General features: G+C 33.4%; 6 protein-coding genes across 8 annotated transcripts in view; 4 read left to right on the forward strand and 2 right to left on the reverse strand.

The window, feature by feature from the left end:
• LOC116336675 (DNA-binding protein D-ETS-3) overlaps window positions 1–13384 on the forward strand; it is a 48341-nt gene extending 34957 nt beyond the window's left edge. For all 3 annotated transcript variants that reach the window (XM_031760685.1, XM_031760686.1, XM_031760687.1), the window contains 5 exons: window positions 6200–6247; window positions 10039–10101; window positions 10559–10685; window positions 11185–11393; window positions 11567–13384. In XM_031760685.1, the coding sequence (XP_031616545.1) occupies window positions 6200–6247; window positions 10039–10101; window positions 10559–10685; window positions 11185–11393; window positions 11567–11703 (584 nt within the window). In that variant the 3' untranslated portion in view covers window positions 11704–13384. The remainder of the gene's footprint in view (window positions 1–6199; window positions 6248–10038; window positions 10102–10558; window positions 10686–11184; window positions 11394–11566) is intronic.
• Window positions 13385–15651: 2267 nt separating this feature from the next.
• On the forward strand, window positions 15652–17082 carry LOC116336677 (pyrimidodiazepine synthase-like). The gene is made up of 4 exons (XM_031760690.1): window positions 15652–15789; window positions 15962–16112; window positions 16220–16658; window positions 16750–17082. Exons 1-4 carry the CDS (start codon window positions 15756–15758, stop codon window positions 16882–16884), a joined length of 759 nt encoding a protein of 252 aa, XP_031616550.1. The 5' UTR covers window positions 15652–15755; the 3' UTR covers window positions 16885–17082.
• A 71-nt stretch (window positions 17083–17153) lies between these two features.
• On the forward strand, window positions 17154–18395 carry LOC116336678 (pyrimidodiazepine synthase-like). Its single transcript, XM_031760691.1, has 3 exons — window positions 17154–17313; window positions 17392–17966; window positions 18085–18395. Exons 1-3 carry the CDS (start codon window positions 17286–17288, stop codon window positions 18214–18216), a joined length of 735 nt encoding a protein of 244 aa, XP_031616551.1. The 5' UTR covers window positions 17154–17285; the 3' UTR covers window positions 18217–18395.
• On the reverse strand, window positions 18379–20046 carry LOC116336679 (60S ribosomal protein L14). The gene is made up of 4 exons (XM_031760692.1): window positions 19930–20046; window positions 19381–19482; window positions 18916–19110; window positions 18379–18654 (listed from the first exon to the last, which is right to left on the reverse strand). The coding sequence occupies exons 1-4, from the start codon at window positions 19930–19932 to the stop codon at window positions 18466–18468; spliced, it is 489 nt and encodes a 162-aa protein (XP_031616552.1). The 5' UTR covers window positions 19933–20046; the 3' UTR covers window positions 18379–18465.
• A 1491-nt stretch (window positions 20047–21537) lies between these two features.
• Window positions 21538–23969, forward strand: LOC116352253 (zinc finger CCCH domain-containing protein 3). The gene is made up of 4 exons (XM_031784699.1): window positions 21538–22443; window positions 22519–23061; window positions 23161–23356; window positions 23500–23969. The coding sequence occupies exons 1-4, from the start codon at window positions 21737–21739 to the stop codon at window positions 23881–23883; spliced, it is 1830 nt and encodes a 609-aa protein (XP_031640559.1). The 5' UTR covers window positions 21538–21736; the 3' UTR covers window positions 23884–23969.
• A 46-nt stretch (window positions 23970–24015) lies between these two features.
• Window positions 24016–25760, reverse strand: LOC116352205 (LETM1 domain-containing protein 1). Its single transcript, XM_031784609.1, has 4 exons — window positions 25527–25760; window positions 24955–25434; window positions 24576–24864; window positions 24016–24485 (listed from the first exon to the last, which is right to left on the reverse strand). Exons 1-4 carry the CDS (start codon window positions 25607–25609, stop codon window positions 24153–24155), a joined length of 1185 nt encoding a protein of 394 aa, XP_031640469.1. The 5' UTR covers window positions 25610–25760; the 3' UTR covers window positions 24016–24152.
• Window positions 25761–26297: the final 537 nt, after the last annotated feature.

Genomic DNA, 26297 nt, shown 5'->3' on the forward strand with positions numbered 1-26297 from the left:
TTGGTAGAGGGAAGTGAAAATTAGTTCAATACTATATTTTGAATCGTTTGCTGTGTGTGTGTGTGTTTTACTTTATTTTCATTCCCCCTCTGCGGTCAATATTGATACAATGCCAGATATTTTTGTCGGCCTTGGCCATTCAATTGTGCGTATTTATATTATATTATTTTTTGAACGCTGTATGTGTACGCGTACTGTGCGCTTATATTTGTTTAGCATTCACATCAATTTTTTGCTACCCGGAAAACTCAACAACACCATCGATCGGACCGTTTCTTTTGATATGAGTTTTTGATACGCGTCAACAAATAATCGAAAATGAAACATAATCACGGAGAAAAATAATAAAAATAATTGCAAGCAGAGGAACAAAAATACATCTGAAACTGTCAGATTTGAAGGGACAATGATTTTTTGGACTCGATGCCAAATGACCAAAACAAAGTCAAATATTGTTTGTTAATATAAAAAAAAAAGAATGTTATTATTGCAGAGGCGTTATTTATTTTGTATGTCGATAGAAAGCATATTGGCTGCGAATATTTGAACATTTGATCAGCTTCATTTTAAGTGCATTAGATACGATTTCTGCAACTGGTCTTATATCTTTTGCTTATTTAGCACACATTCATTCGGGTCAATCAATAATTCAAAACTTTATTGGATTAAAATTTGGCGATAAAACTACAACGGATATTTTCGCATTCGGCGTACATGTGTTTTTGCTTTGTTTTCGTTGTTCTTAAAACATCAAAGATAATCAAGACCATAAAAGGAGTTTCACCTAACTTAATATAAAATAGAAAACCAATTGATGTCAAGATAACAGAAAGCCGAATGCAAAATGAATTGCAATAGTGAGGCGAGGTATGCAATGAGGCGCAATGTTCGTTTGAAACGACAAATTCAACAAATGACATTGGGTGTGTGTGTGCGAGTGTGACTTATGTTTCTTTTATGCATCAATTGACACATTGCCAACAATAGCATACTCATATTGCAAAGCCACTTACAAAACCGAATCGAATAGAGTGTGATGGACGAAGTGTGAGAGAGGAAAACAGTGCAAGACAGACACCCCGAAAAAGAGAGACAAAGAGATTGAGAGAGATCGAGTGAATTTGAGCGAACTAAGTAAATATTGATCAGAGATGCTTTCGCATGGAATTGGCAAAGAGAAAAGCTACCAAAAATTCATAGCACGTAAAACCATTTACAATGTTATACATTTTCAATGTGTGTGTGACAGTGTGTTTGCATTCAGTCTTTGCTTTGCACCATCTACATACGCATGAGCTAACAAAACAACACAAATCAACGTCAACTCGTAATTTTCCTTTATTTTCTCGGTTATTGTTTCTTTTTTTTCTTCTCTCTGCTGTTCGCCAATCGCCACTTTTCTAGTGATAACTTTCACCTCAACGCATTTCAAATACTTTGAATATGTGGCTGTCGACTTTGTTCTTTCGTTTATTATATTTATTTTGTAATGCTTTTGGCACACTCAATGCAGTTCATATTTGGATCCAACTCTTTTTTTTTGTCACTTTCGGTGTACTATGTTTTCGATTATATTCTTTTCAGAATTCACAAAAATAAAAGTGATTCGTTTTGTTTTGTATGTTATCTGCAAATCATGTACATAATACCATTTGCAATACCATCGCCTCGTACGCATTCCAAACAGTCACACAAAGAACAAGAGAGAAAAATCGTAATCGAATAAAATACGACCGTCGTCGCACCAAATCAAACCAAGAGAATTTTTTCCGTTTGACAATGGTAAAATGCAGGCAAAATAGGGGGATGCAAATCGAAAAATCAAAGGATTACAAATTTGATTCGTGTTTTTCGGTGTCGATTGGCATTGTTTCGGTACACTCTTTTACTCTTTCTCTTGCTGCGTGTGAAGCGCTTTATTTTCGGTTTGATGGTTGTCCTTTATGTTTGTTTAATGGCAACCGATTAAGTGTTTATGTTTAATATGTGTACAGTTGCCGCACAGTTACCATAGAAAAAGATAATTCGAGATTGCCTTTTGTTCAGCGAGTAAGAGAAAAAAAAATGTGATAGAAAGTATGCAATGATCGACATTTCAATTTTTCTCATTTTATGCACAACGGCATGCTCACTTGGTTTCTGTGTGTGTTATTGTTGTTAATATCGTTATCTTTACAAATGAACACATGGATTGAGAATGAGAGTTGTGCTAAAATTAACAACACAAAAAATTATACCGAAAATACACTTCCCGTTGAATAATAATGCATGTCGATTATTCATTTGACAGATACATATTCTTATCAATCAGTCTCTTTATTCATTGTGGTTACATGTACAACTACTTTTGGTTATCTTCAATTGACTACGTTTGATTGGGTTTAGTTCTTTTTTTGTGTTTTCTCATATAACATTTCATTGCAGCAGACAGTTCAATGTGTTGGTCACAACATTCAATTAATGAAAAAATTTAAAATTAATAACCATACAGATGTTAAAATCAGAATTCAGCTGCCGCAATCTTGGAATATAGCTCACAAAAAAAAACTTGTAGCCTTTTTTAATGTATTGCATTTGAAATTGATGCTCAAGAATCACAATGTGTTTTTAGCACACTCTTTCAATCGTATTATTTGGTATTTATTGGCTCAATTCGGTGTAAATTGAAGCTGATGGTCTCGAAAATTTGGTCGCGTTTTTTTATGATTTGAGTGTGTGTGAGCGAGTGAGTGAGTTAAGTGTGCTGATATTGAGTGGCCTTGATTGAACTTTATTAACATAATACACACTCGAAATCTCAAGTGTTTGGATTTGGATGCATTAATGAATGTGTGTGCATGGCGCACCCTTTTTCTAAATACTTACACAAAGTGTATCGGATCGACTGGGCTGCTGCATGGCATTAACAACAAAAAAAAAAAGAGTCGAAACACCGAAAAAAATATCCTCGAGCCAGAAGGTTTATTACATGTTTATATTTTGCCGATTTCATTCAAACAATGCAATAATACGCACTTTTCAATGTGGTTTCTTTCTCTATCCTTTCCCTCTCTCTGGCTCTTTTCTCCCTCGCTCTCTCTCTCATTAAAACATAGTACGCACTCATGCATTCATTAGTTTGTTGTCATATACGACGTATTTCGACTTGTGATTTGTTTTTTTGTTTTCATTTTGTTTTGAATTAGTTTAAAGAAGTGAAAAACTCAAGCAGCGTTCATAATTTGAAACAATTTTAGCTCAGCAGCAACAGCAGCGACGGCAGTAGAACTCATAATGGTCACAGAATGGGTTCGAATAACAGAGAGTTGAATGTGTGTTCATATAGCACATACAAACCATGGCCAAATCACAATCGAATCACATTCAAAATGTGTAACGCAATCGTCACAGTAACAAAAGAATTATTTCATTATCGGTTGCCACTTTTCGCTTGTTAATCCTGATGTTGCTAGTGCCGATGTCAAATATTGTGATTTTAGTCTATTGTTTGAATGTCGTTGTCGTTGTTGTTGTCATTGTCGTCGATATATGCTTCTCCGGCCAACATTTTCGTTAAACACATTGAGAATGAAAAAGAGCGAGAAAGGACCAGAGAGAGAGAGAGAGAGACTGAACGAATAAGAACTCATTTCGAGCGACTTGTATTATTTGTCGACAAGATTTTACATTCAGAGAACGTACAGAATGCTGTTTTCTGTGTGCATTCATTTGAAGCTCGTAATTGTAACAAAAAGCCGAGGCAACGATGCACGATCGACACCATTTGCGACACACACAAATACACATTCAAAATCGAAAATTCATCAACAGAAAACTTGAGTACAACAAAAACAGCAACATCACAGAGCACAAGAGTAGAAAAAGAAAGAAAAAAAAATATACACACGACGAAAAAATTACTTTAAAATCGTCTGGCTGTTGACAGTGAACCGTACCACTTGTGCTTTTACGATTCCGTTTTTCGTTTTTGTTTTTCAATTTCAATGCCTTCTCTTGTTTTGTTTGTATTTACTGTTTTTCAATGCACTTGATATGGTGCTCTTGATATTATACGCATCGATAAAATTCTGTGATCCGTTTTCTGTCGACTTTTTAATGTCTTTCTACTGGAGTCACACGGCACACAATTCTTTGGAATTCAGATTAAACATTATATGGCTTTTTAACATAAACAAAACTCTTACATTGCAGACTGTCAATCGATCACGCTGTTAAAGATTTGTCATAGCCCTATGAAACTGTAACAATCATTAAAAGTTCTTCTTCTACGAACAAAACGGAGAACATTTTTTTCCTTTCGTCAACACATGAATTTCATTGACTTTTATTTTGGCCGTGCCACTGCAGTTGAACACACACACACACAAACAGTGACTCACCACTGGCTGCTTTATTTTCAATCAGCGTTCATGCATTCATCTAAAAAAGCCACATAATAGCACGTGTACTTAACGCGCCGTCAACATATTTTTTTTTTTTTTTTGCTTTTTTATTGTTTGAATTTAGTCAGCCGAAATAGTGTGACATTTTCAACGCCAAAGAACTTAACTCAACTGCATCAAAACGTACCAAATTAACGGCAATTGTTTTCAACGAATGAATATTGGGAAAAATACACACCAATATTTTGATCAAACTGGATCTTTTAACTTCGTTCGGATAACGAAAGACACTGAAAATGTCAATGTTTTTTCTGTTCACTGAAGAAAAGATTTTCAGGTTTTTCATTTTGACATTTTCCTTCAACGTGGTGGTCAACAATTTCATATAATTGGTAAAAGAATCTTAAACTTTTCACTTCTGTTTATCACTGCAGACACTATTGCTTCTGTTCAATAATGGAGTTTTTGTTACGGTACAGAGGGACGCGAAGACAAAAGCCGAATTGCATGCCGAAACAATGGAATTAAATTTATTGCACATTTTATTGTTTTGTGAGCATTCAGTATTTTAGGTTTTCCAGCAGCAACAGAACTTTTCTATTTTTCATTTCGAGAGCACACTCCGTGGAGTATCTTAATTCAATGGCGTACACTCTCTCTTTTCATTTTTATGTGAATCAAAGTGTGAGGAAAGAGCGAGATAGATGATGAAAGATAGAGAGAGAGAGAAAGAAAGAACTATAAATAAACCTCTTGCGTTCGTCTAAATCTCTCGTCGAGAGACATACATAAAATTTATGATGAAAGAGAAAAAAAATGGTAACTGTTCATTATTAAGTACTTAAAATGCAACAAACTTCTGTGTTTCACTGACTTATTATTCTTCTTGTGCCCTTCTGTAAAACTGTTCGAGGCTATTCTTTATATAAATTTGTTGTTAATCAAAGGAAAACAAATACTTAATATTGTATTAATGTGACAACAACAATAAAATCCAAGCGAAAGAGAAAAAAGGAACCAACATTAAAATCTGAACGACACAAAAAAAAACAAAAGAGAAAATATTACACAATAACATGGGTTAGTAGTGAATTGTGTACGAATAACACATTGCCATAGTTTTGCCATGGCATTCATTCATATTTTAATGTTTAAAAAAAATTGAAAGAATGAATTACATTAAAATGTACTTGATCAGCGAACAGAGAACAAAAAGGCAGCAGCACTAGTGCTTGGTACAAACACATACTCTCTCGCTCTCTATCTCTCTCTCTCTCTCTCTCTCTCTCTCTCTCTCTCTCTCTCTCTCTCGACAGAAAATAATTTACAATGAAGTTGTAATTTACACACTTAACACATTAGTCGATTTGTTGACCGTAAAAATTGGTCGCTCTCGCAACATTTGAATTTGATGAAGTTATGTGTGGTGGCTCTTGTTCATTTCATAATTTATGCGCGCTCCCATATATAACATATAAATTAGAATTTTGAATAGAACGACCGATGCATGGCATGCATTTGAACCCCCTAACTTGTATAATCACACAACGTGAACGACATAATATGTTGTTGTTGTTTGGTCCTTTTTCTCTGAAAAAACCTTCATCAATTAGTTTGAAAACGTTGAAATGTTGGTTGTGGTAATTTTGCATATTTTTCGAAATTTGTTCAATTTTCTTGTGAAATGATAATGAACAACGCTAAGAAATGAATGAGAAATATGTTGTTGATTTTTTTTTTTTTTTTTTTTCAAATTAAAATATGTTAAAAAAAATTCAATCGGTCTAATTGCGTTTTTCCCGTTTCTTCATTTACAGATCCATATCAAATGTTTGGTCCAACGAGCAGTCGATTAGCAAGTTCAGGTATGTATAATGTTTATTTATTTTTCAACACGAACTACAAAAACTTCCCGGAAAATCAAAATGATATTCTCAGAAGAGAAGTGACGATATATTATCGCGACTGAGAACCGAACAAAGAAGAAAAACAAAGCTTATTCGTGGCCAGGTGAAATTAAAAACTAGAAACAATAAAAAATGCATTGCTGCTGATATTCAAGGGTCGACAATAAAAAGTCGAAAATATGAAAACGAAACTCCTTCGGTCGAATGACTAAAAAATGGATTTGTAGAATATGCGGTTGGATTGAAAATTGATTTTAGGCTGATATAAAGAGCAAGTGTGCTATAAGCAGCGCATTTGCATTGACGGGTGTATATGTTATTGTGCATTTGCTTGCTGTAATGGAAATTAGATGCATATCTGAACACTTTATTGGACACTTTATGCACCTATGCTCCGAACATTTTTTTTTTTGAGAATGTTTCACCACCACCAACACCATCATGTGAACGGTGAAATTGGCTCAAGACGACGGCCAATTAACCATACTGTGTGCGACTCAAGCATTTTACTCAACTTGAACTAAAACCATAACAGTGAGGCCTTTGTAAAGTCGCTTTATTTCTAAAGCCAACAGCAAAAACGCCAATTAAAAAAAAGAAGTCAGTATCATTTATTTGTGGAGTTGAGTAGCCCTGTATGTCCTTAAACCCGAAGCTGTAAATATGGTGTTGCTGTTGCTGCTGCTGCTGCTGCTGCATGCCAGTAAAAAAAAGAGGTCAAACGAGCAATATGCTTCATGGCTTTCTCCACCAGCTGACAAAAGTTGATTTGAATTTCAATAAATGCGCGGATAATGTACCGTTGATTTTGTGTATGTTTGGATTTTTTTTCGTCGTTCATTTTTCCAAGTAGAGAAAAACAAAATTATGTAAAATTATGCAAAATAAATTCGAACGGGGTACACGGCTTGCACACGTGCATAATATATAATATAGGCGCAGTGAACTCTTGCTGAAAACTAAAAACAACAACAATGAATCAGATGACGTTGTTTGCCACTTGAAAAATATTATACCTACTTGTGAATGTATATATTTGTGTGTCCAATTCAAAGTGTTCATATATGCATTTTCTTTCGTTGCGCCATCGCTCACACCACACTTTATCTATTAAACAAAATGAATCACTGAACTATGACTTTAACATTTTTATGCGCCGTGTGTGCGTGTATATCGTTTAATATTCATAACAGCTTGCCCCTGTGCATTTCTATTATCGCGGCTGGTGTGAATCACATCACAGAATAATCGCTAATAAATTTCAGCAACAGCAGAAACAAAAATTACCCGAGCGACCAAGAAAAAAATGTGGAGCAAACGAAGTTAAAATACTGGCCGAATGAAAATGTAAAAAAAAACACCAAAGAAAATTGTAATAAATCAAATAAGGGCGTAAATATTGTGTGTTACATAAATTGTAAATCTGTTTTTTTCCTCTTTAGTTTTTTATGCTCTCTCTCTCTCTCTCTCTCTCTCTCTCTCTCTATTTCTATCTTACTCGGTCCAACTCAATTCTCAACGACGGCGACGACTGTCGCTAACTTGATTGTTTTGATTTGATTGCACACACTTTAAAAATACATATGCATATGTTTCACACACGCCGAAAAAATAGAAGGTGTTGCCGGTACCCAATTCTTTGTTCGACTATTTAAACGCGTGTATCAACGGCGCAAATAAAAATGAACAAATTATTAAGTAAATTTATTACATGACAACTAAAATGCACATTCTATCAAGTTGGCCTATCTATATGGACAGCACTTTATATGGGGGTCGTGCGCGAGTCACGTGCCATTTTATTAAATAAGAAATCGAGAAACCAAATAGACCCATTGTTTCTTTAATTTTGTTATTACTATATCCATAACGGCTACAACCGAGTATCAGGTCTATAATTGATGCAATTCACGTGATTTTCTTATTCTACGTCTGTTCTTCTTCGAATTTAAATCCAATAAAACAAATAACCGATTATCAATTGGAATATTTCGAATTTTTATAATTATTTTAAAAAATCAGAAAATGTCACTTCCAATTTTAATCAAATTGGAAATTTTATTTAAAATTTAAAATAAACGAGAAATACTATAAAAAATGAATGATTTTTGAAATAAAACTGAAACCAACTTTTATCCGTTTCGATCCCCAGAGACTGTAAAAATGACAAAGCATACTGTGTAAATAAATCCAATTGCAGTTTCCCCCGTGAAACATTTTTGCCGTCGGTACAGTGTTGACATCATTCAAATGATTTTATTGAAATAACGACTCAATTTAAAATTGTTTGTGTGAATCTATCCGAATGACCCATAGGTAACAACGTAGGTTCCATGGAATCGTTGAAATTTTCATCGTTAATCAACGGCATAAATATTTTTATGCACAGTGCATAATGTTCAATTATTTTGTAATTTTTCTTATTCGTTTCTTGTAGAGTCACGGTCTCAAATTTTGACTCAGCATAAATCGAAAAGTGGTATAGTTTATTGTGTGTGTGTTGCGCGAAATGTGGGGTGTCTTGAAAATAGCGGGCGGGCGTTAAAAAATGGCAAATGGTTTGCTATCCTTGCGATGAACAGTTGAAAGATATTTGCGATGATGATGAGTCGATAATTATTTGAGCAAATGGACGAGTTTTTTTTATTCTGGCATAGCATATGAAATCATAATAAATGAAAATGGGTGCGCCAAATTCACCCATCGTATATGTAAGATATCTCGTTTGCAAACTCCTGCTAGGCATTGGGTGCGTTTTCTTTGAACAGAATTGAGTGAATGTGATTTTTGTGGGTGCTAATACGCTCGATTAAATTTTCATCATAGCATTTAGTGTGAATTTAGTGGCAGATAGCCGAGCGAATGAGATAGAAAGATGGGGTGGCATTTGTGCGTGCTCTTGCTTGTTACGTGCGCGCTTCTATTGACTGACGATGCACAAATTGTTGACGACTCGCCTTTGATGAATAGCAAACAGTACATATAATAACAACAATCAAGCCCTTATTTTGGCCCATTTAGTCGAAAATAGTAGTTGTTCGATATTTTCATTTTGATTCTTGCATGTCATACACCGGCCACATCACAGCAGCAACAACAACAGCAGCAGCAATGAATCAATCGCCACATGCAATGTGATTTGTGAGAATATTCTGCCATGTAAATAGCATTTTTACCATCGAATGCGATTAAATGTGATTCAGGAGTCTTTTGTGAATACAAACGAGCAAGTAGAGACGAGCGTTTGCGTTTTTCTGTAGTGTAATGACGAGAAAATCGGTCGAATTTTGTGGGGCAAAAAGGAACACAAATGCCCTTTATAAATAATTTTCTAATGATTATTGATTATGATGGATGATGTGACCGGTCGCCCTTAATTTGACTTCTTCTCAACTTGCCAGCCCACACACACACCGACCAATTCTTTCATCAAGTTCTTGAGATCATCAGTCTCTCTGTGTGTGTTGCACAAGCTATGTGATTTTATTTATCGCTTTCTTGCCACTTTCATGTTCAACATGCTTTTTTTTATCGTCGGTTTTTGTTTTTGTTTCGATTTTAATTGCACTCAATTTCACATAACATGCAATCGCTTTTGTGATCGACTGACGAATATCAAAACAATAAGAGAGACAGACTTAATGCTACATTCTGATGGGAATTTTGTTTTTGTATATCTTTTTTTTTCGTGCTGGCAGCCATACACACAGCGAATTAAACATTTGATTTTCATTTTATTTCGCTTACAGGTTCCGGTCAAATTCAACTTTGGCAGTTTTTATTGGAGCTACTCAGTGATTCAAGTAATGCAGGTAAACAAACACACTCTTTTGGATCGCATTGCATACATAGTATTCGCCATTGTAATTTATTTGTTATCAGTTCGTAGTTATCTTGACGTAAGAGTAAAAATACCGAAATGGCACAAAAACAGAGCCAAACGAAACATCGAAAAATTAGATAAAATTGCTATTATTTTGAACGCGCATTTTATTCGCTTGAAATAGGGGCAATCTCGGATAAATTAGCTTACTATTTTTCCATTGAACTGTTTTTTTTTTTTTCTTCTTTTGCTCTGTTTCATTAGAGAATGCGTTATGTTCAATGTTCTGGCTGAGCTATTGATGTTGTTATTTGTATTGCGATTTTTTGATGAACACGAAATGAAATAGATTTGGTTAATTGTTGGTATTTTTCTGTTTTTCTCTTTTTTCGTTTATTTTCGCAAATTGCGTCAATTGCGTTACACACGAACAAAAAAAAATATAGCTGCCATTACATGGGAAGGGACAAATGGTGAGTTCAAACTAACCGATCCAGATGAAGTAGCGAGACGCTGGGGTGAACGAAAATCAAAGCCAAACATGAACTACGATAAACTAAGTCGCGCATTAAGGTAATTCATTTAGTTTTTGTTTTTCACTTTTACGAAATTCCAACGAGACATTGACAGAGAGAGAAAGAAAGAAAGAAAGTTGCATTCGTTTGATTTATCAAAGTCGAAAAATGGCCCATTTCAATCGTGATTTGATTGTCGATAATTTTCTGCTTTGGTGACATGTGTTTCAATGGTTGTCTCTCATTCGATCGTCTGTTATTGGAAAAATTAAGAAATAATTGACCCTAGTTTTTGATGTTGTTGTTACACAAAAATGCCTGCCATGTGGCAAATCGGGCCAATTATTTTTCGGTAAATTGAATCAAGAGACAGAAAATTGTCATTTACGATAGAATTAGCCAAGAATAAATTCATATTGGATAAATACAGCTAACAACAAACAAAACAAATATCGTACAAATCGATTTTCTATCTCCCATGGGACCAATAAATAACATATTCAATAAAAATGTACAATATTTTAACAAATTTTTCTTATAAATGGGCATTTTTGCAGGTATTATTATGATAAAAATATCATGACAAAAGTGCATGGCAAACGTTATGCATACAAGTTTGACTTTCAAGGATTAGCCGCTGCTACACAACCGACCGCCACCGATCCAGCATATAAATATCAAAGTGATCTATTCATGACGCCGTATCATCATGGCACCAAATTGACATCATTCATGAATCCACACCATGGTATCACGTCTTCATCTTGTAAGTACAGCCACTCAAGCTATATAGAACTTTTTTAATGACAATTCAAAATTAAAAAAAAAGTCCAACGAAAAATGTGTCCTTTTGAAAAACGAAAAAAGCAAAAAACACCGACTTTTTTCGAAGTCTTGAAATAAGCTAAAATTTGTGTTTTTTTTAAATTTCATTTGCAGCCTCGATATTTCCATCAGCTGCATCATGGGGCAATTGGAGCAGTCCGGCAACAAATATCTATCCATCGCATTCGATGAGCCATGTAACACCGTCGCATGTTGCACCACATTTAGGCTCATATCCGCACTACGCATAGCAGTCAACATCAAACTCATTCAAAACAGAGGTCAAATATTCTAGCAATCAATACAATTTATAAGTCTTTCCTCATTTCATTTACGATTTTATTTATTTATTAACTTTTTTTCTTCTTTAAATCCTAATTTCCTTTTCGGGTATTCTATTTATTTATTAAACATTTTCCGCATTTTCTTGGACGAAAGAAAAAGACATTTGTTCCAATAAAATGCTTAAGTTAGACGAAAGATATGTATTTATGTACTCGTCATTCAGTATTAGGCTTGCTAAGAGTAAAAAAAAAACACACACAAAAACACAAAAAATATATTTATTGGTAATAGTAGTAATTGATGATGATGATAATGAAAGATAAAAAGAATAGCCATAGAATTAATGTTAATCCGTAAAAATTAAATTATAAGTACAAACTCTCAATGTGAAAATTGAGGTACACAAAAAATCTTGCAACAATATTATTATCGAGGCCGTAGAATATTTTTTGGCCATGAATAATGTGAGTTTTCATATAGCCCCAACAAAAGAAGAGAAAAAAAAAACAAACAAACAAATGAAAATGATACATTTCATTACCCCCTTGAACAGAGGAAAACAAAAACTTTAATCAATGGAATCAAATCTAAGAGCATAAATTAAACTGATCGTTATTATAAATGCTAGTCATATTAGAGTATGTGTATTTAAATGTGTAAAAAAAGCAACCAGAAACTTACTTTCCTTTTTTGATTACATTAAATAATCAATTAATTTATCCTACTAAAAAGCATTTAATGTGTAATCAACAAACCAACAAAAAAAATTAAACATTAATAACCATAAAAGAGTATTATAAATCTAAGCCGTAGTTATAAGACGAAATCAATGAGGTGTTGAGAAAAGAACAAACAAACAAAAAAAATTGACAAAATGATGCAAAACGTGGCCAACAAACACATCTACTATATTATAGCATTCAAACCATTCCATTCTGCAAATCAATTTTATCGATTAACTCCAATGCATGTTCTTCGAAAAGAGAAAAATGTAAAGAGACCAAGACACATTTAAATTGCTTGGTACTCTTGCATATTGGGTGAACTCAATTCAAAATCAAATAATATGGATATTGAACCAGAATCAAATCAAACGGAAAAAACAACAAAAATTTAATAAAAATACAAATGTATCAGAATCTTCCCATCGAACGTACACGCCAGAATCATTAAGAATTGAGATGAGTGACAGCTATTCGGAAAGCAATTACTAACACTATAGCTAAAATATACGTAGTAGTATTAGTTGACAAGAGAAAAAAAAATCGTCTAAAAATACATTTATTGAATGTCAATCCAAGAGACAAAAGATCTATTGAACAAGAACGACAAAAACTACTTAATTTTAAATTAAAAAAAAAAAATCAACTAATTCTAGTCAAATGAAACCAAAAAAATAGCAATAAATATACCGTTGACATCATTGATCGCCGACTAAATAAAACATTTGAAATCAATCGAATCGAAAATTGTTTTCGAAGGATTTTTTTTTTCTCAAAAAGCATATACTAAAGAAAAAGTAATATATTTAAAGAAAAGAAATTGTATGTGTGTGTATTTTAATGGAAACGAAATTTAAATGTTGCAACCAAACAACAACAGCAAAATATCCAAAACCATAAATTAGTCCAAAGCAAAAAAAAAAAATACTGAAAATAGTCCTGCAGCGTTTGTAGTTGAAGTATAAATTTAAATGTGACAAAAACAAAGAAATCACATTCATCGAAATGCAACATGAAAGCAAATTAACCGACTTTCTACCACAAAAGTTCATCAACTTCCGTTCAAAACATTATCCCGTTCTTCTTTATATCACCCAAACCAAAACCAACTCAAAACCCATCCACATACTCCCTTGCACCACCCAATCTCAACACACATATTCTGTTGTATCACTTCACAAAGCCAAAAAAAAGAAGAAAGTGTTTTACATTCAAACTCTGTATGTATATGTACTAAATTTAAACATTTGCAGTGATGTTTTGTCATTCCGTAGAATATATTCTATTGTATAAAACATACTAATAATATTATTAATAATGATGATGATGATAACAATAATTATAACATCAACAACAACAAAAAAAATATAAAATTCAACAAAAAATGGAAATTTAATTAAATCTATAAATTTTAAAAATGTCATTGTGGATAATTACAACTGGAATCTAAAATACATAATTCATCTTAAAGTGAGAACAAAAAAAAATATATGATGCATCTTTATTTATTTGCTTTCATTGAAAAAATTAAAATTTCACGAAGAATGTTTCAAATGGATTGCAGGATAATTTTGAAGTGGTAAGCGATGTGTTTTCTTTCTATGCTAATTTTCTTTTTCATTCAACTAACGTTCTTTGAGGTGCTTAAGTTTAGTAATGAAATTTTTGTGATACGCAATCATTTTGTTCTGTTACTTTTAAATTATGCAGTCATAGTTAAAAATGGTGATTATAAATGAATTAATAAAGAAAATGAATTGGAATTATGGCACTCAACAGAAACCAATTACATTATTTCGTTTGGTGTAGTAAGCTGTTTGATAAAATGACGTGTTTTCTAAGTAAAAAGTAACACACAACTTGTAAAAGCATACACAATTAGAAAAATATATATAATTGTGTCTGAAATTTATAGAAACAACCACTCAACCGCATGAAAATCGTTGATCTCTGAAAAAAACTTTTTCAATCGTTTCATTTCATGAGATTAAATATAAATCTTCACAAAAATTCAAAACATTTTGTCCATTGATACTTTTTTGTGGTCGAAATACTCCTGAAGTTAGGCAATCCAGTCAAAATTGATATGCATATCGTTTTCACAATTATTATTATTACTTTTGAAAAATCAATCAGACTTTTTCGCAATTGAATTAACACATCAAAATTGTACGTTTTATATGTAAATGATCAGCTGCTTCACGGGACTCAATAGCAGCTGTCCAAAGTTTGTGCAATTGGTGTGAGTCTTGTATAATGCCTTTGCATGTTACACCTTATTTATGTTATGTTTTAATCCTGTGCTACGTGAATACGCACAAATATATCAGCAAAAGGTCAAGCGTACTGGTTAAATACATTTTCTTTAAATGCGCACATCATATTTCGCTGAATTGAAAATCGAGCAGCAATACGCAAATTCTAAAAATATGCGGTGACGTTAAACAAAAATGAGAAAGAGATACACGAAAACTTGGAAACTTACGAAATCTTGGAAAAAGTAATTACCTCCATATCGAGGTAATAAATCGAGCAAGAAAAGCATATCGAGTGAATTTTATAAATGGATTTTTTTTAATTCAGATGAACTTTGATTTTTATTCCATCTTAACTAATCATTTATCAATTTGAAGCGAAAAAACCAACAATATATTTCAACAACAATTCTTATATTTGTTGAAAAATACCGTTTGTGATTTAAAATCTACTTTTTGAAGAGATAACAAAAAAGAAATGTTCTCAAAAATGTGATTTTCTCAAAGACGAAAAAGGTTTTAATTAAAAAATATTAAGAGTTTCAAAAGATGACAATTATTATGCAAAGAGATTTTTTTGCCATCAAATCAAATCACATATCAATTGAATGACAAATTTTTTTTTATCATTTTAATTGAGTCTAAGATAAAGCATAATAAAAGTGTGTAAATTGTTGATCCAAAGTTCGACGTAAAGGAGATCACATTTCGCATATTTCTAAAGTTAAAAGTGAACTACATACCAAATCGTATTTGGCATGAGTAAATGGAGAAAAACCCAGCCAAAGTGAACCGTTAAAAAAAGCCGCGATACAGACTGTCTCAAGACTATACATTTATACATGACGTACAACGTATGTGTCTACTGCGCATACGTATACTATAAAATAGTGTATTTCGAATGACGATACACGGTCATTACTCATACTACATGTTTTCATCATTGAATTTCGCTTTCAGTCGATCTAAATTGCTTCAAGTATTGACATCAAAATTGTTTTTTTCTCCATCGCCAATATTTTATTCGGTTTTAACAAAAAAATGGCAGTGAATACAAATCGTCATTTTGGCAAAGGTAAATATTCAATTCAATCGATTTCTAATGGAAAGCACTTGTGCTAATCGTAAATTGAATTTGTTTACATGCATCGGTGTTTTCAATTTGAAGTCGTATGTTGTTTATACAACAAATTTTCAACAAACATGACGTAAGCGCGTATAAATAATCTACTATTTTTTGAATACAGGATCAAGTGAGCCATCATTCTCGAACGATGGTAAATTACGTTTGTTCTCGATGCGTTTCTGTCCATTTGCCCATCGAGTCCATCTTGTATTGAATGCAAAGAACGTTCCATATAATGTTGCCTATATTAATTTGTCTGAGAAGCCAGAATGGTATTCTGAAAAATTACTTAATTATTATTGATTGTTTTGCGATTATTCTTCGATTACTTATCGATTATTTTAAATTTTATTCTTTCCTTTTGTGATTCTCCCCTTAGGTATTCTGAAGTGAATACAACTGGTAAGGTGCCAGCTTTACAGCTGGTCAACGAACCAAATCAACCATTTTTGGTGGAATCAATGGTGATTGCTGAATATCTGGATGAAAAATATCCCGAAGTTAAACTTTATCCCGAAGATCCATTTGATAAAGCTCAAACAAAAATATGGATTGAACGTTTCAACCCGATTGCAGGCGCTTTCTATCGCTTGGTTTATGAACAAAATCCAGACGATGTTAATGCACAATTGTTGAACACATTCTACAGTGAACTTGGTAACTACGAAGCCGAATTGGTGAAACGTGGAACGAAATACTTTGCTGGAGCAAAACCGGGCATTTTTGATTACGCCATTTGGCCATGGTTTGAACGATTCGGCATTCTTAGCTCAGTTGTCGGAGAGAAGTATAACTTTGATGATAGATTCCCGACATTGGTAAGATACATCACACACTATCAATTACATTTCAATTTATCATTTTAAAATCAATGAAAATTAAACACACACACACACATCTATTGTACAGGCTAAATGGCTTCATGCTACCCGTGAAGATTTGGCAGTTCAAAAACACTTGTTGTCAACATACACTCATACACAATTTTCGCTTGGTCGCCGTGCTGGCACTCCACATTATGATCTTTTAGTAGAAGAATCCTAAAAGCATTTCTCCAGTGCCCAAAATCTACATATATCCATCATCACAAGTGCTTTTTAAATTCAAATTGAGGAATTTTTACGGTTTTAAAGTTATAACAAATGTTTTCTGTTCTTTTACATGCACATATTATTCCTCACGTATTTCAAATACGATATTTGTAAGCAAATAATAAATATAGTAAAAAAAATCATTTCAAAATGTATTTGTATTTCATTTGTTTGGTCAAAATGCTCATTGGGCACATCAAAAGAGTAAGGTTATGTTTAACAACAACAAATAGATCGGCTCTCAACTCGATGCAAATTTTTTTCAAAACTAGTTGTGATTAGAAAATATCAGTGTATTGGGCATGTGACACGTACTTATATTGATTTATCAGTTATCGTTTTTAATTGCGCACCATGAACAACACCAAGCACTTTCGTAAAGGTATCAGTTTTAATTTAATCTGTCATTTTCGGAACATATTAATCTTTTAATGAAAATTTGTTGATATTTTTCGTGTAGGCGATGAACAGCCGACTTTCCCTGACGATGGAAATTATCGTTTGTATTCAATGCGTTTTTGTCCGTTCGCTGCTCGAACGCATTTAGTATTGGATGCAAAAAATATTCCATACCATACGGTCAATATTGATTTAAAAGATAAGCCCGAATGGTTTTTCACCGCAAATCCGCTGGGAAAAGTGCCGGCATTGCAATTAATGGATAAGCCAAATTCACCATTTATCTATGAGTCTTTATTGATTTCTGAGTATTTGGACGAAGTGCATCCACAAAATAAACTCTATCCAAGCGATACGTTGGCCAAAATACAGGAGAAAATTTGGATTGAACGTTTTTCGTCGATTGCAACGAAATTTCATCAAATGTTCACCGATGGTAATTCGCAATGGAACGAAATTCAAAACGGTCTTGATGCATTCGAAGGGGAATTAAATCGTCGCGGTACCACATACTTTGGTGGTGAAAAGCCAAACATTTTGGACTATTCTATTTGGCCGTGGTTCCCACGGACCGAAGCACTTGATGTTATTTTTGGCGATGGTTGCACATTCAGTGATGCACGTTTTCCGAAATTGGTACGTAAATGACCAATGTTTTTCAGTTATTGTTCAAAATTTTAAGCAGAAAATGTTTCAAAAAAAGACATATCTTTAAATAGAAAAGAGTAAAAATTGAATTCGGTTTTTTTCGCAGAAAAAATGGTATAAGTCATTGCTCGAGAACGATGCTGCTGTGAAAAAGTTCGCCTATCCAAAAGAGGCATATGTCAAATACTACAAATCACGGCTGGCCGGCAATCCAGATTTTGATGTTTTGGTACAATGAACTTGAGATTCCATTGAAAGCGAGAAGCGTTGAAATGTGATCTTCTTGCATGTATTAATTTTTAATTTTTCTTGTACTTTTCAAAAGAGCGTTCGAAAAAGTATGGTTTTTCGAAGAAATAAAATGATGAATTGTTTGGCAATCCAATAAAAAACACCATGCTTTTTTTAATTATGAAATTGGGTTTTAATTTTTTATTTTTATCAATCTTTTTATTTAAAACGGAACTTGAATTAAATATTCAAAGATTTATTTTTTGCCACCCTTCTTGGCTTTGACAGCTGCAATACGAACTTTACGGTCTTTCTTCAAAGTTCTTGCTGTGCCATCGGCCTTAGTTCTCTTCTTCAAAGTGTTATAGGCGGCTGTCAAAAGCTTGTTACGTGCTTTCTTGGCATAACGCAACTTGAAGCGTTCGAAGTCATTCAATGAGGTGCGCTGCGCAAATGAGATGAAAAAAAAACACAAAATTAGAAAATATTCGCATTTTTCTCCAATTGAAAAATAAAAAATCAGTTCAAATGTGTGTGTGTGTTGTTATTGTGCAATTCAGTTTTTGCAATTCCGCTTCATTTGGGTATCAGACGGCAATTCCTATATATATATTTTTACAGGATCATCATATACGACAATAACAACACCGCCACTGAATTCGAACCGTCGAAAATACGTCAATTAAAAATCAATTCATAGTCATACCTTCTTAACGTCCTTTGCTTTTTGTGCCCATGAGCTGGCTTCCCATTTGGCCTTGATATCAGCGTTTTTCCAGGCTTTACGGACGACACGAGTTGGTGCATGGTATGGGAATTTGACGGCGAATTTTGTCAATTGCAAATTGTTCAAGCGGTATGCTTGACGTGTAACACCGGTTTCTGGACCATCGACAAGCACCTGTTTAAATGTAAAAAGCAAATCAATGAAACAAAAAGTCACAAAAAAATCGATCAAATTCTTTTTCGGTGATTAAAGAATATTTCAGTGAAAAGTTGGCTTCATTTGGGTGTCAGCCGGCAATTCCTATAAATGTTTTTCAAGGATCATCATTGTCAAAGTGATTTGATTGTGCAATGTAAATAACAAGCGAAGTACATCAACAATACACAAAATCACACGCACCAAATTTTGCTGAAGTATTCTTCAAAAAGAAAATTGATCACTTACTCGAGTTTGATCGATGATATCGACGATTGTGAGGAGTTTGCCACGCAATGGGCCGGAAGTTGCTTTAGCAACACGTCCAGTTTCAACGTATCTTTCGAAAGGCTGCAAATAAAGAAAAGAGAGAAAATCACATTTTAGTTGAGGTTATGTTTCATCCGACACAAGGTTTTTTTCACAAATTTGTTAAATATATTCGATGAAATTAAAAAAATTGATTAAGAATTTTAAGGTCGCATTCAATAATCGAACGATATATTTTAAAATCATCAACACAATTGAATTGCAATCGAAGCGTGGTGCTATTGATATTCAGATAAAAGTTGTACCATGTGGCTTCTTTGCATTCGGTTCATGTAAAGTGTGCATTGTATGCGATTCGATACAAAATTCCGATTTATTTCACAAAATTTTCACGATATTTTTTAAAAATGCATTTCATATGCACGAATCACAATAAAACCATTTTCAAATTACACAAATTAATTATTTTTGCGCCACAAAACTATTGAAATTTCAAAAAAAATTCGGAGCACTCGTGCTATTTCTTACCATTTTGCACCAGAAAGAGAATGAAAAGAAAGATAGGAATGTGTGTTCAAATGAAGTTGCCTGGAAATGTCAAAAAAGTTTAAAATGGCGACGTTCAGAATGAAACATGAAACACACTCTCACAATAGCGACGACGACAATGTGCCATGCGTTCACATACTCATTGGGTTACCTGATGCATACCTTTTGAATTTATTCGTCCGTTTTGGCATGAAAATAAAAATGAACCAAATTTTGAAGTAACATGAAATGCTTAGAAGTTTAGTTAAATTGATCATACTTTTTATCGATTTATGAATTATTTTTTTTGGTTATTATTTCAAGAATTTTTATTTTAAAAAAATCATTTCAGTTCATCGAAACTTTTGTTTCTATGTGTATTAATTATATCATGCTATTAATATTCAAAAATAAATTACATTTTTATTGGAAAACAGTCCATAAGCAAATCAACTTACGATTTCAAATCTTGCCCTATTTGCTATTTCTATGTTGCGCATGTTCTTTTCATAAAAATTCAAAATGTTTTTTTCACAAATAAAAGCGACAAATGGTTCATTAAGAATTTTTTCAGATTGGCGTACGATTGATAGTACGGTGCAATCTTTTGAAAAAAATCTCAATGAAACTCAATATTATTCAACATCATTTTACATGTCACCGAACAATGTGCTTTATTTGTTCTAAGCGAGGTCTTATTTTTTGTCCATTCGGTGCTGGGGCACCATTCAGCCTGACTTGCTGCAGTGTTGTAAACATGTTTTTAATGTTTGGGCCGTTCAATGAATGTCCATTCAGGTTTTGTGTGAAAATCGGAAAATCTCTCTGCCGGACGATGGTTTTTCCTTCTCTCAGCAAATTTGCCAAATCTGCCAAAATCATATCGCTCTGTTGCGCAATTGCTTTTCGCACATTTTCCAATGGTCGTGGCGTCCAACCATTTGGTAATCCTCGTGCCTTTTTCCATTGTGCAAAAACTTTTCCCCAGCAACATCTTGCATCTAGCTGAAACGTTCATTCATCAACGAGGAAAGCGTATTGATATCGCTGGCCTGAGTTGAAAAACTGAGACAGAAAATAAAAAATAATATTAAAGTATGCATCGCTAAAAATCAATCGATGATGGCTCAGATCCAATTGAAAAATCTAAATTTGCTAGTCGTAGAACGTTGGATGCAAAAAATAAATGTGTCTGTTCTAACTTTGCAAAGAGAATACCTGCTCATATCTGTTTTCGCCCGTTTTCCATTATTTGTTCTTCAAATGCCGCGAATTACCTGATGAATGAACATGTTTCGATTTTTGTTGTGAACTTGAACGGAATGAATATTTTTGGTTCATTTTCATATAAATAATAATAAAATAATACAGATTTATTACCACCACAATAAATTTAAATGATTCAATTGTAGTAGCTAATGGAATATTCAAAATCGAGAATTTAGTTTCATTGGGTTCGGTTGTGAACGGTTTAAATTGAGGAAGTACTGTATCGTAAATATTGTATGTGTCCAGTGGCAACCCTAAATATCTGTTGAATAACATTCATCAAAAAAAAAATTACGAACTATGCATGTGTGATGTCAGAAGCACTAAGTCACATCAAACGTCACACACAAACAAAGAAAAACAAAACGAACAGAGCTCTTTTTATCGTGTGGTCGAACTATTTTTTTTATTTTCATTCTTTTTTATTTGTATAAAACCAAACATATTTTACACAAATTATTGTCAACTGAATTATGTAATATTGTTAAAATAAGAGTTTATGAGAAAAAAAAATATATCGTGAAAGAGAAGAAAAAAAATGTTACCAAATTCCTCGCCAGTCCCAACGCCATCGATTCACATAAATCCAAGGTTTCGTAATGTGCATATTAATCCGAGCTTCCTCAGTAAATCGAATGCAATCAATGGCAAACCAATGGAGTCACCAGTTACTGTCACCGCACCAACCCAAATTTACATAAATCCCCGATTTTTAGCAAATCCATCGATGCAAGGTATAACCCAAACAACGATCTCTGCACCAATTCAAATCGATGAAACATTTTCACCATACAATATAACGGCACAAGAGTTTCACGAAACAAATACATTAGTCGCTGAACCGTTGGCCGATACAAAAATTCACACACGAACCAAAATTATTAAACCATCATTGGTTCATAAAATTGTCGATTTACCACCAAAAAACATTGAAAATTCAACGATGCATGGAAAAATGAACGGCGATACCAAAAAATCACTGATTAAAATTGGCTCCAATAAATTAGTACGCGTTTCAGCTAAACCGTTTGACAAAATGACAACGGAAAAAGCGGTGTCTACAGTGCGACGACCACTACAAACCAAGTACAAAATTATAAAAGAACAGACTGCATTCAAAATTGATCGAAGATCAGTTAAAGCAAAACGTGCTTCGATTACACAAAAGGTCACACCGTTCATTTCAAGTCTTATGAAGAAGCAATTGATCAATGAATTACTAACGCCAACAAAATTGATAAAAGGGTATGAAATCTATTAAAAATGTATTAAATTAATTATTTTTCTTTAAAACTAAAAACAATGCCTATTCAATTTCAGCAATACGATAAATCGTAGCTTAGTGAAAGCAACAACAAATTTACCATCTGTAACCGCCCACCGAAAATTATCATCGTTCTTGGAAATTAATGGTATTTTGTATAAATCAAATCAACGAAAACTCGAAAAAACAACACTCTCCACCAAATATTCGCTTCAAAAACCCACGAAGACACAATTATCATATCGTCGCCTCATTGTTCGTGGTGAAAACTTTTTACTGGATGCAAATGGAAAGAATTTGGTGCGAGTTCAAAGCAATGGAAATAATATGGTTAATGATACAGTTGCAAACCGAAAGCGAATCGACATCGGAAAGATAACATTTGTGAAAAAATCAAATGATACGTATGAACGTACTGATTTCCATAAGAGTCGATACCATTTAAATGTGGCCAAACAACGTAGTATTCAAATGTTGACAAATCTGGTGAAAACAAACGTTCCGTGCCCAATTTATCGTAAGCTCGGCAAATGCGCTGCATTCGTTCGCGGAAAATGCACAAAACTTCATGACAAAAAACTGATCGATGTGTGTCCAAGGTGTGTACATCTTTTCTTATTAATCATTGTTTGTTTTTGAATTGTGTCACTTTTAAGACAATTTTTTCTTTCATTCGAAAACAATCCAAATTATTTTAGATTTATCAGGGGAACTTGTGACAAAGATCCATGTCTGCTATCCCATAATACAACATTGTCAAAGATGCCAACGTGTAAATTCTACTTACTCGGAATGTGTTCGAAGACTGATTGCCCGTATCTACATAAGAAGGTCAACGATAAAGCCGGAATTTGTGTCGATTTTGTGCGTGGTTTTTGTGAGAAAGCCCAAGAGGTTGGCAAATTCGTTTCAATTCGAATCCAAATCTAATTATCATCTGTGTACTACTAGTTTTCGTCTTTTTTTCTCTTCTTTTTCCATTTTTTCTCGATTTTTTTTATTCGATTATCCAAACATCGTCGAAATTTGTATTCTAGTGTTCGAAGCGCCACGAGTTCCTGTGTGCCGAGTACCAAAGAAAAGGAAGCTGTAAATTAACCCGATGCCCATATCCACATCCAATTTTAAAGGAGTCATATCGATCATCGAAGCAAAAATCAGCTGAACGTCTCAAATTAAAGCGAAAATTGAAAACAGTGGAGAAGAAACCAAACATTCCACACGACATCGAAAAAACCACGGTGCAACGATATTTCGTAAAAGATTCGAATGATGAAAATAATCAAAATAATAGTGAAACGAGCTCCGGCTCAGTAAGTGCAAATGCAAACAAAAATGTTTCAACTGAAAATGTTGAACAAATTCATTATGTTAGAAAACCAATAGTAGGATCACTGCCATCGTTTATTCCAATTGGGTAAGTTTTAATTAATTCAAGAAAAGATCAATTGAAAGAAAAAAGAATGACATTTTCGAAAAAGTCAATTTCCAATAGAGAGACACAAAAAAAATAAATGTAAATAAAGAAAAATCAGTAATAAAGAGAGAAATCGTTATTTAACAAGAAAAATAATATAAACGCCTTGTTTTTTTTTTATTTAGTTTTCGTTTTTAAAACAAAATGAAACAAAATTAATGTCACTTTGGTTCGAAACTATGTTCACAACATAGGTAAATCTTTCTGTGTTTGCTATCGATTTTGATAGAGTAGTTGCCAATTGTTCGGGTGATTGTATGTAAGTAAAATCGGTAAATGCAAAAACAAACTAAAATTTGTTTCATTGATATGCGTTGAAACGGCAATCCAGTCGTCAAGGAATTTAATGAGTTCATCATTGGTCATATTTGATGCATTCAAACCACGCATAAAACATGAATCTCTTAGCGTTTCTGTGGTTAAAGTTTGTGTGCCACCTTCTCGTTTAATCGCCATATCAATATTATGAATACACATTGCACGAAATGTTAATTTCGATTTAATTGTAAAGATCCCTTTGATGCCATGCAGACCGGCCAAATGTTTCTGTATTTGTTGTGATTTGAGAGAAAAAGAAGAAAAAAAAAGAACAATTCAAAAACCAATCCAATACAACAGAGATTTGTTGACACTTACAATATGTGTATAGCTCAATGAAGACGTTTTGTATGGTATTTCAGCAAATAGTTGTTTAACAGCGATAATTTCGTCAACGGTTGGATGAATGCCGCTGCCTATTTTGCCCAACATGTCTTTCCACTGTTCATAGTGTTTATCATTGATTATTGTTGATAGTTTACTTTGTAGTGATCGAAAAATGGCACGATTATGTACGAGACGATCACGTAAATTTATCACAGCAAATTCGCTACGTTGTTGCAGCGTCCAAAAGTGATGCGTTAATAAGAAGCGCGGATACATATAGCTATAAATGCAAATACGATCAAAAAAAAATCAACATGTATACATTTATACTAATTGAATTGAAATTATGCTATGTATATCGGTATCTTACGCAATTGGCATTGTCACATAATGGGCAAATGGTATGGCCGATATAAAAATCATTGGTCCAACTTTTCTTATATCATGTGGCATTTGATAATAAAGTTCAAGTTCTCGTCGTGACAAAGATGTTTGATCTTTTCCTTGCATCAACATTTTACTACGTATTTTAACATAGTCAATGGAATCACGTGTAATATATTTTACACCATCCATAAATACACGATACACTTTCATTGCACCGGGAAACTTTTTCTCCAATATTTTTTCATAGTTTTTAATATAATTTATAAAGCGATTCAACGCATAACCACGTATATCGTCGCGAACATTTTCTGCTTTCTTTTGAGATTCCTCGATTCTTGTCCGGAATTTGGACAATCGATGCTCTGGCTTTTCCACCGTGCTACTATTTTCCAATTTTGATTTATCATTTTCAGGTGGTTCTTTTGTTGATCCATTGTCGCTTGTTGTCAACTTTTGCGATGGCCTACAAGTGAAAATTTTGTTTGTTTTTTTTATTTGTATTGCAATTTATATTTGAAAAAAAAGGGAAATAAGTTAGGTTAGATCACACAGTACTTGGCCGAATAGAATTTTTGCTGCAAAGCAATCGGACGATGATGACAACCTCTGGCTAATCCACGAATTAAAACTGATGCCATTTCGGTGTAGTTTTGTTGCTTTTTTCCCTATCGAATCAATCGCATGATCCGATGGGTTTTAAATATAAATTACACCGTTCCGTATTAGTTCTGTGTACACTGTGTTTATATTAAGCAACAAAGTTCACATTGGTATTGGTAACACTATTTTGACAATGACATTTTAACTGTCGGTTTCGAGAAACTTGAATGGTATAAGAAAAGGGACTCCCACTTACGCGCATATTTGTACTTATTTTGTCAAAACTGAGCAATTTCTTGTAGGAAAGTTTTGTTTAGTTTAGAAACTAATTTAAATTGGGCGAAAACTTCAATTGGGGATCAAAAACTATGAATGAGTATTTTTTTCAGAAACGGCTCAATTCAAAATGAGTATTAAAGAGATTGAGCGAATTTTAAGCTATATTTCACTCGTTTTGAGTAGATTTTCCGCTGTTCCCAGAGCGAAAGAGAGTACTTTGCTTCCCTCTCCCTGTGAATGTCTCTCGGTCTTTCGTTGGAAAATATGCTGCAACACAGTACAAAGAAGCGACTAAGTAAAAGAAAGAAGAAGAGTGAGAGAGAGAGATAAAGAAATTGAGCACGCATATTACTATGTGTGGAAAACGGAGGAAAATAAAAAAAAATCGACAAGAATTGAGCGATAAAATAGAAACATGAAAAACCACTGACATTTTCTCACACACGA

Source organism: Contarinia nasturtii, unplaced genomic scaffold (assembly GCF_009176525.2).
Source record: "Contarinia nasturtii isolate CC-2019 unplaced genomic scaffold, AAFC_CNas_1.1 Cnas_scaffold_187, whole genome shotgun sequence".
NCBI classification, from domain to species: Eukaryota; Metazoa; Arthropoda; class Insecta; order Diptera; family Cecidomyiidae; genus Contarinia; species Contarinia nasturtii.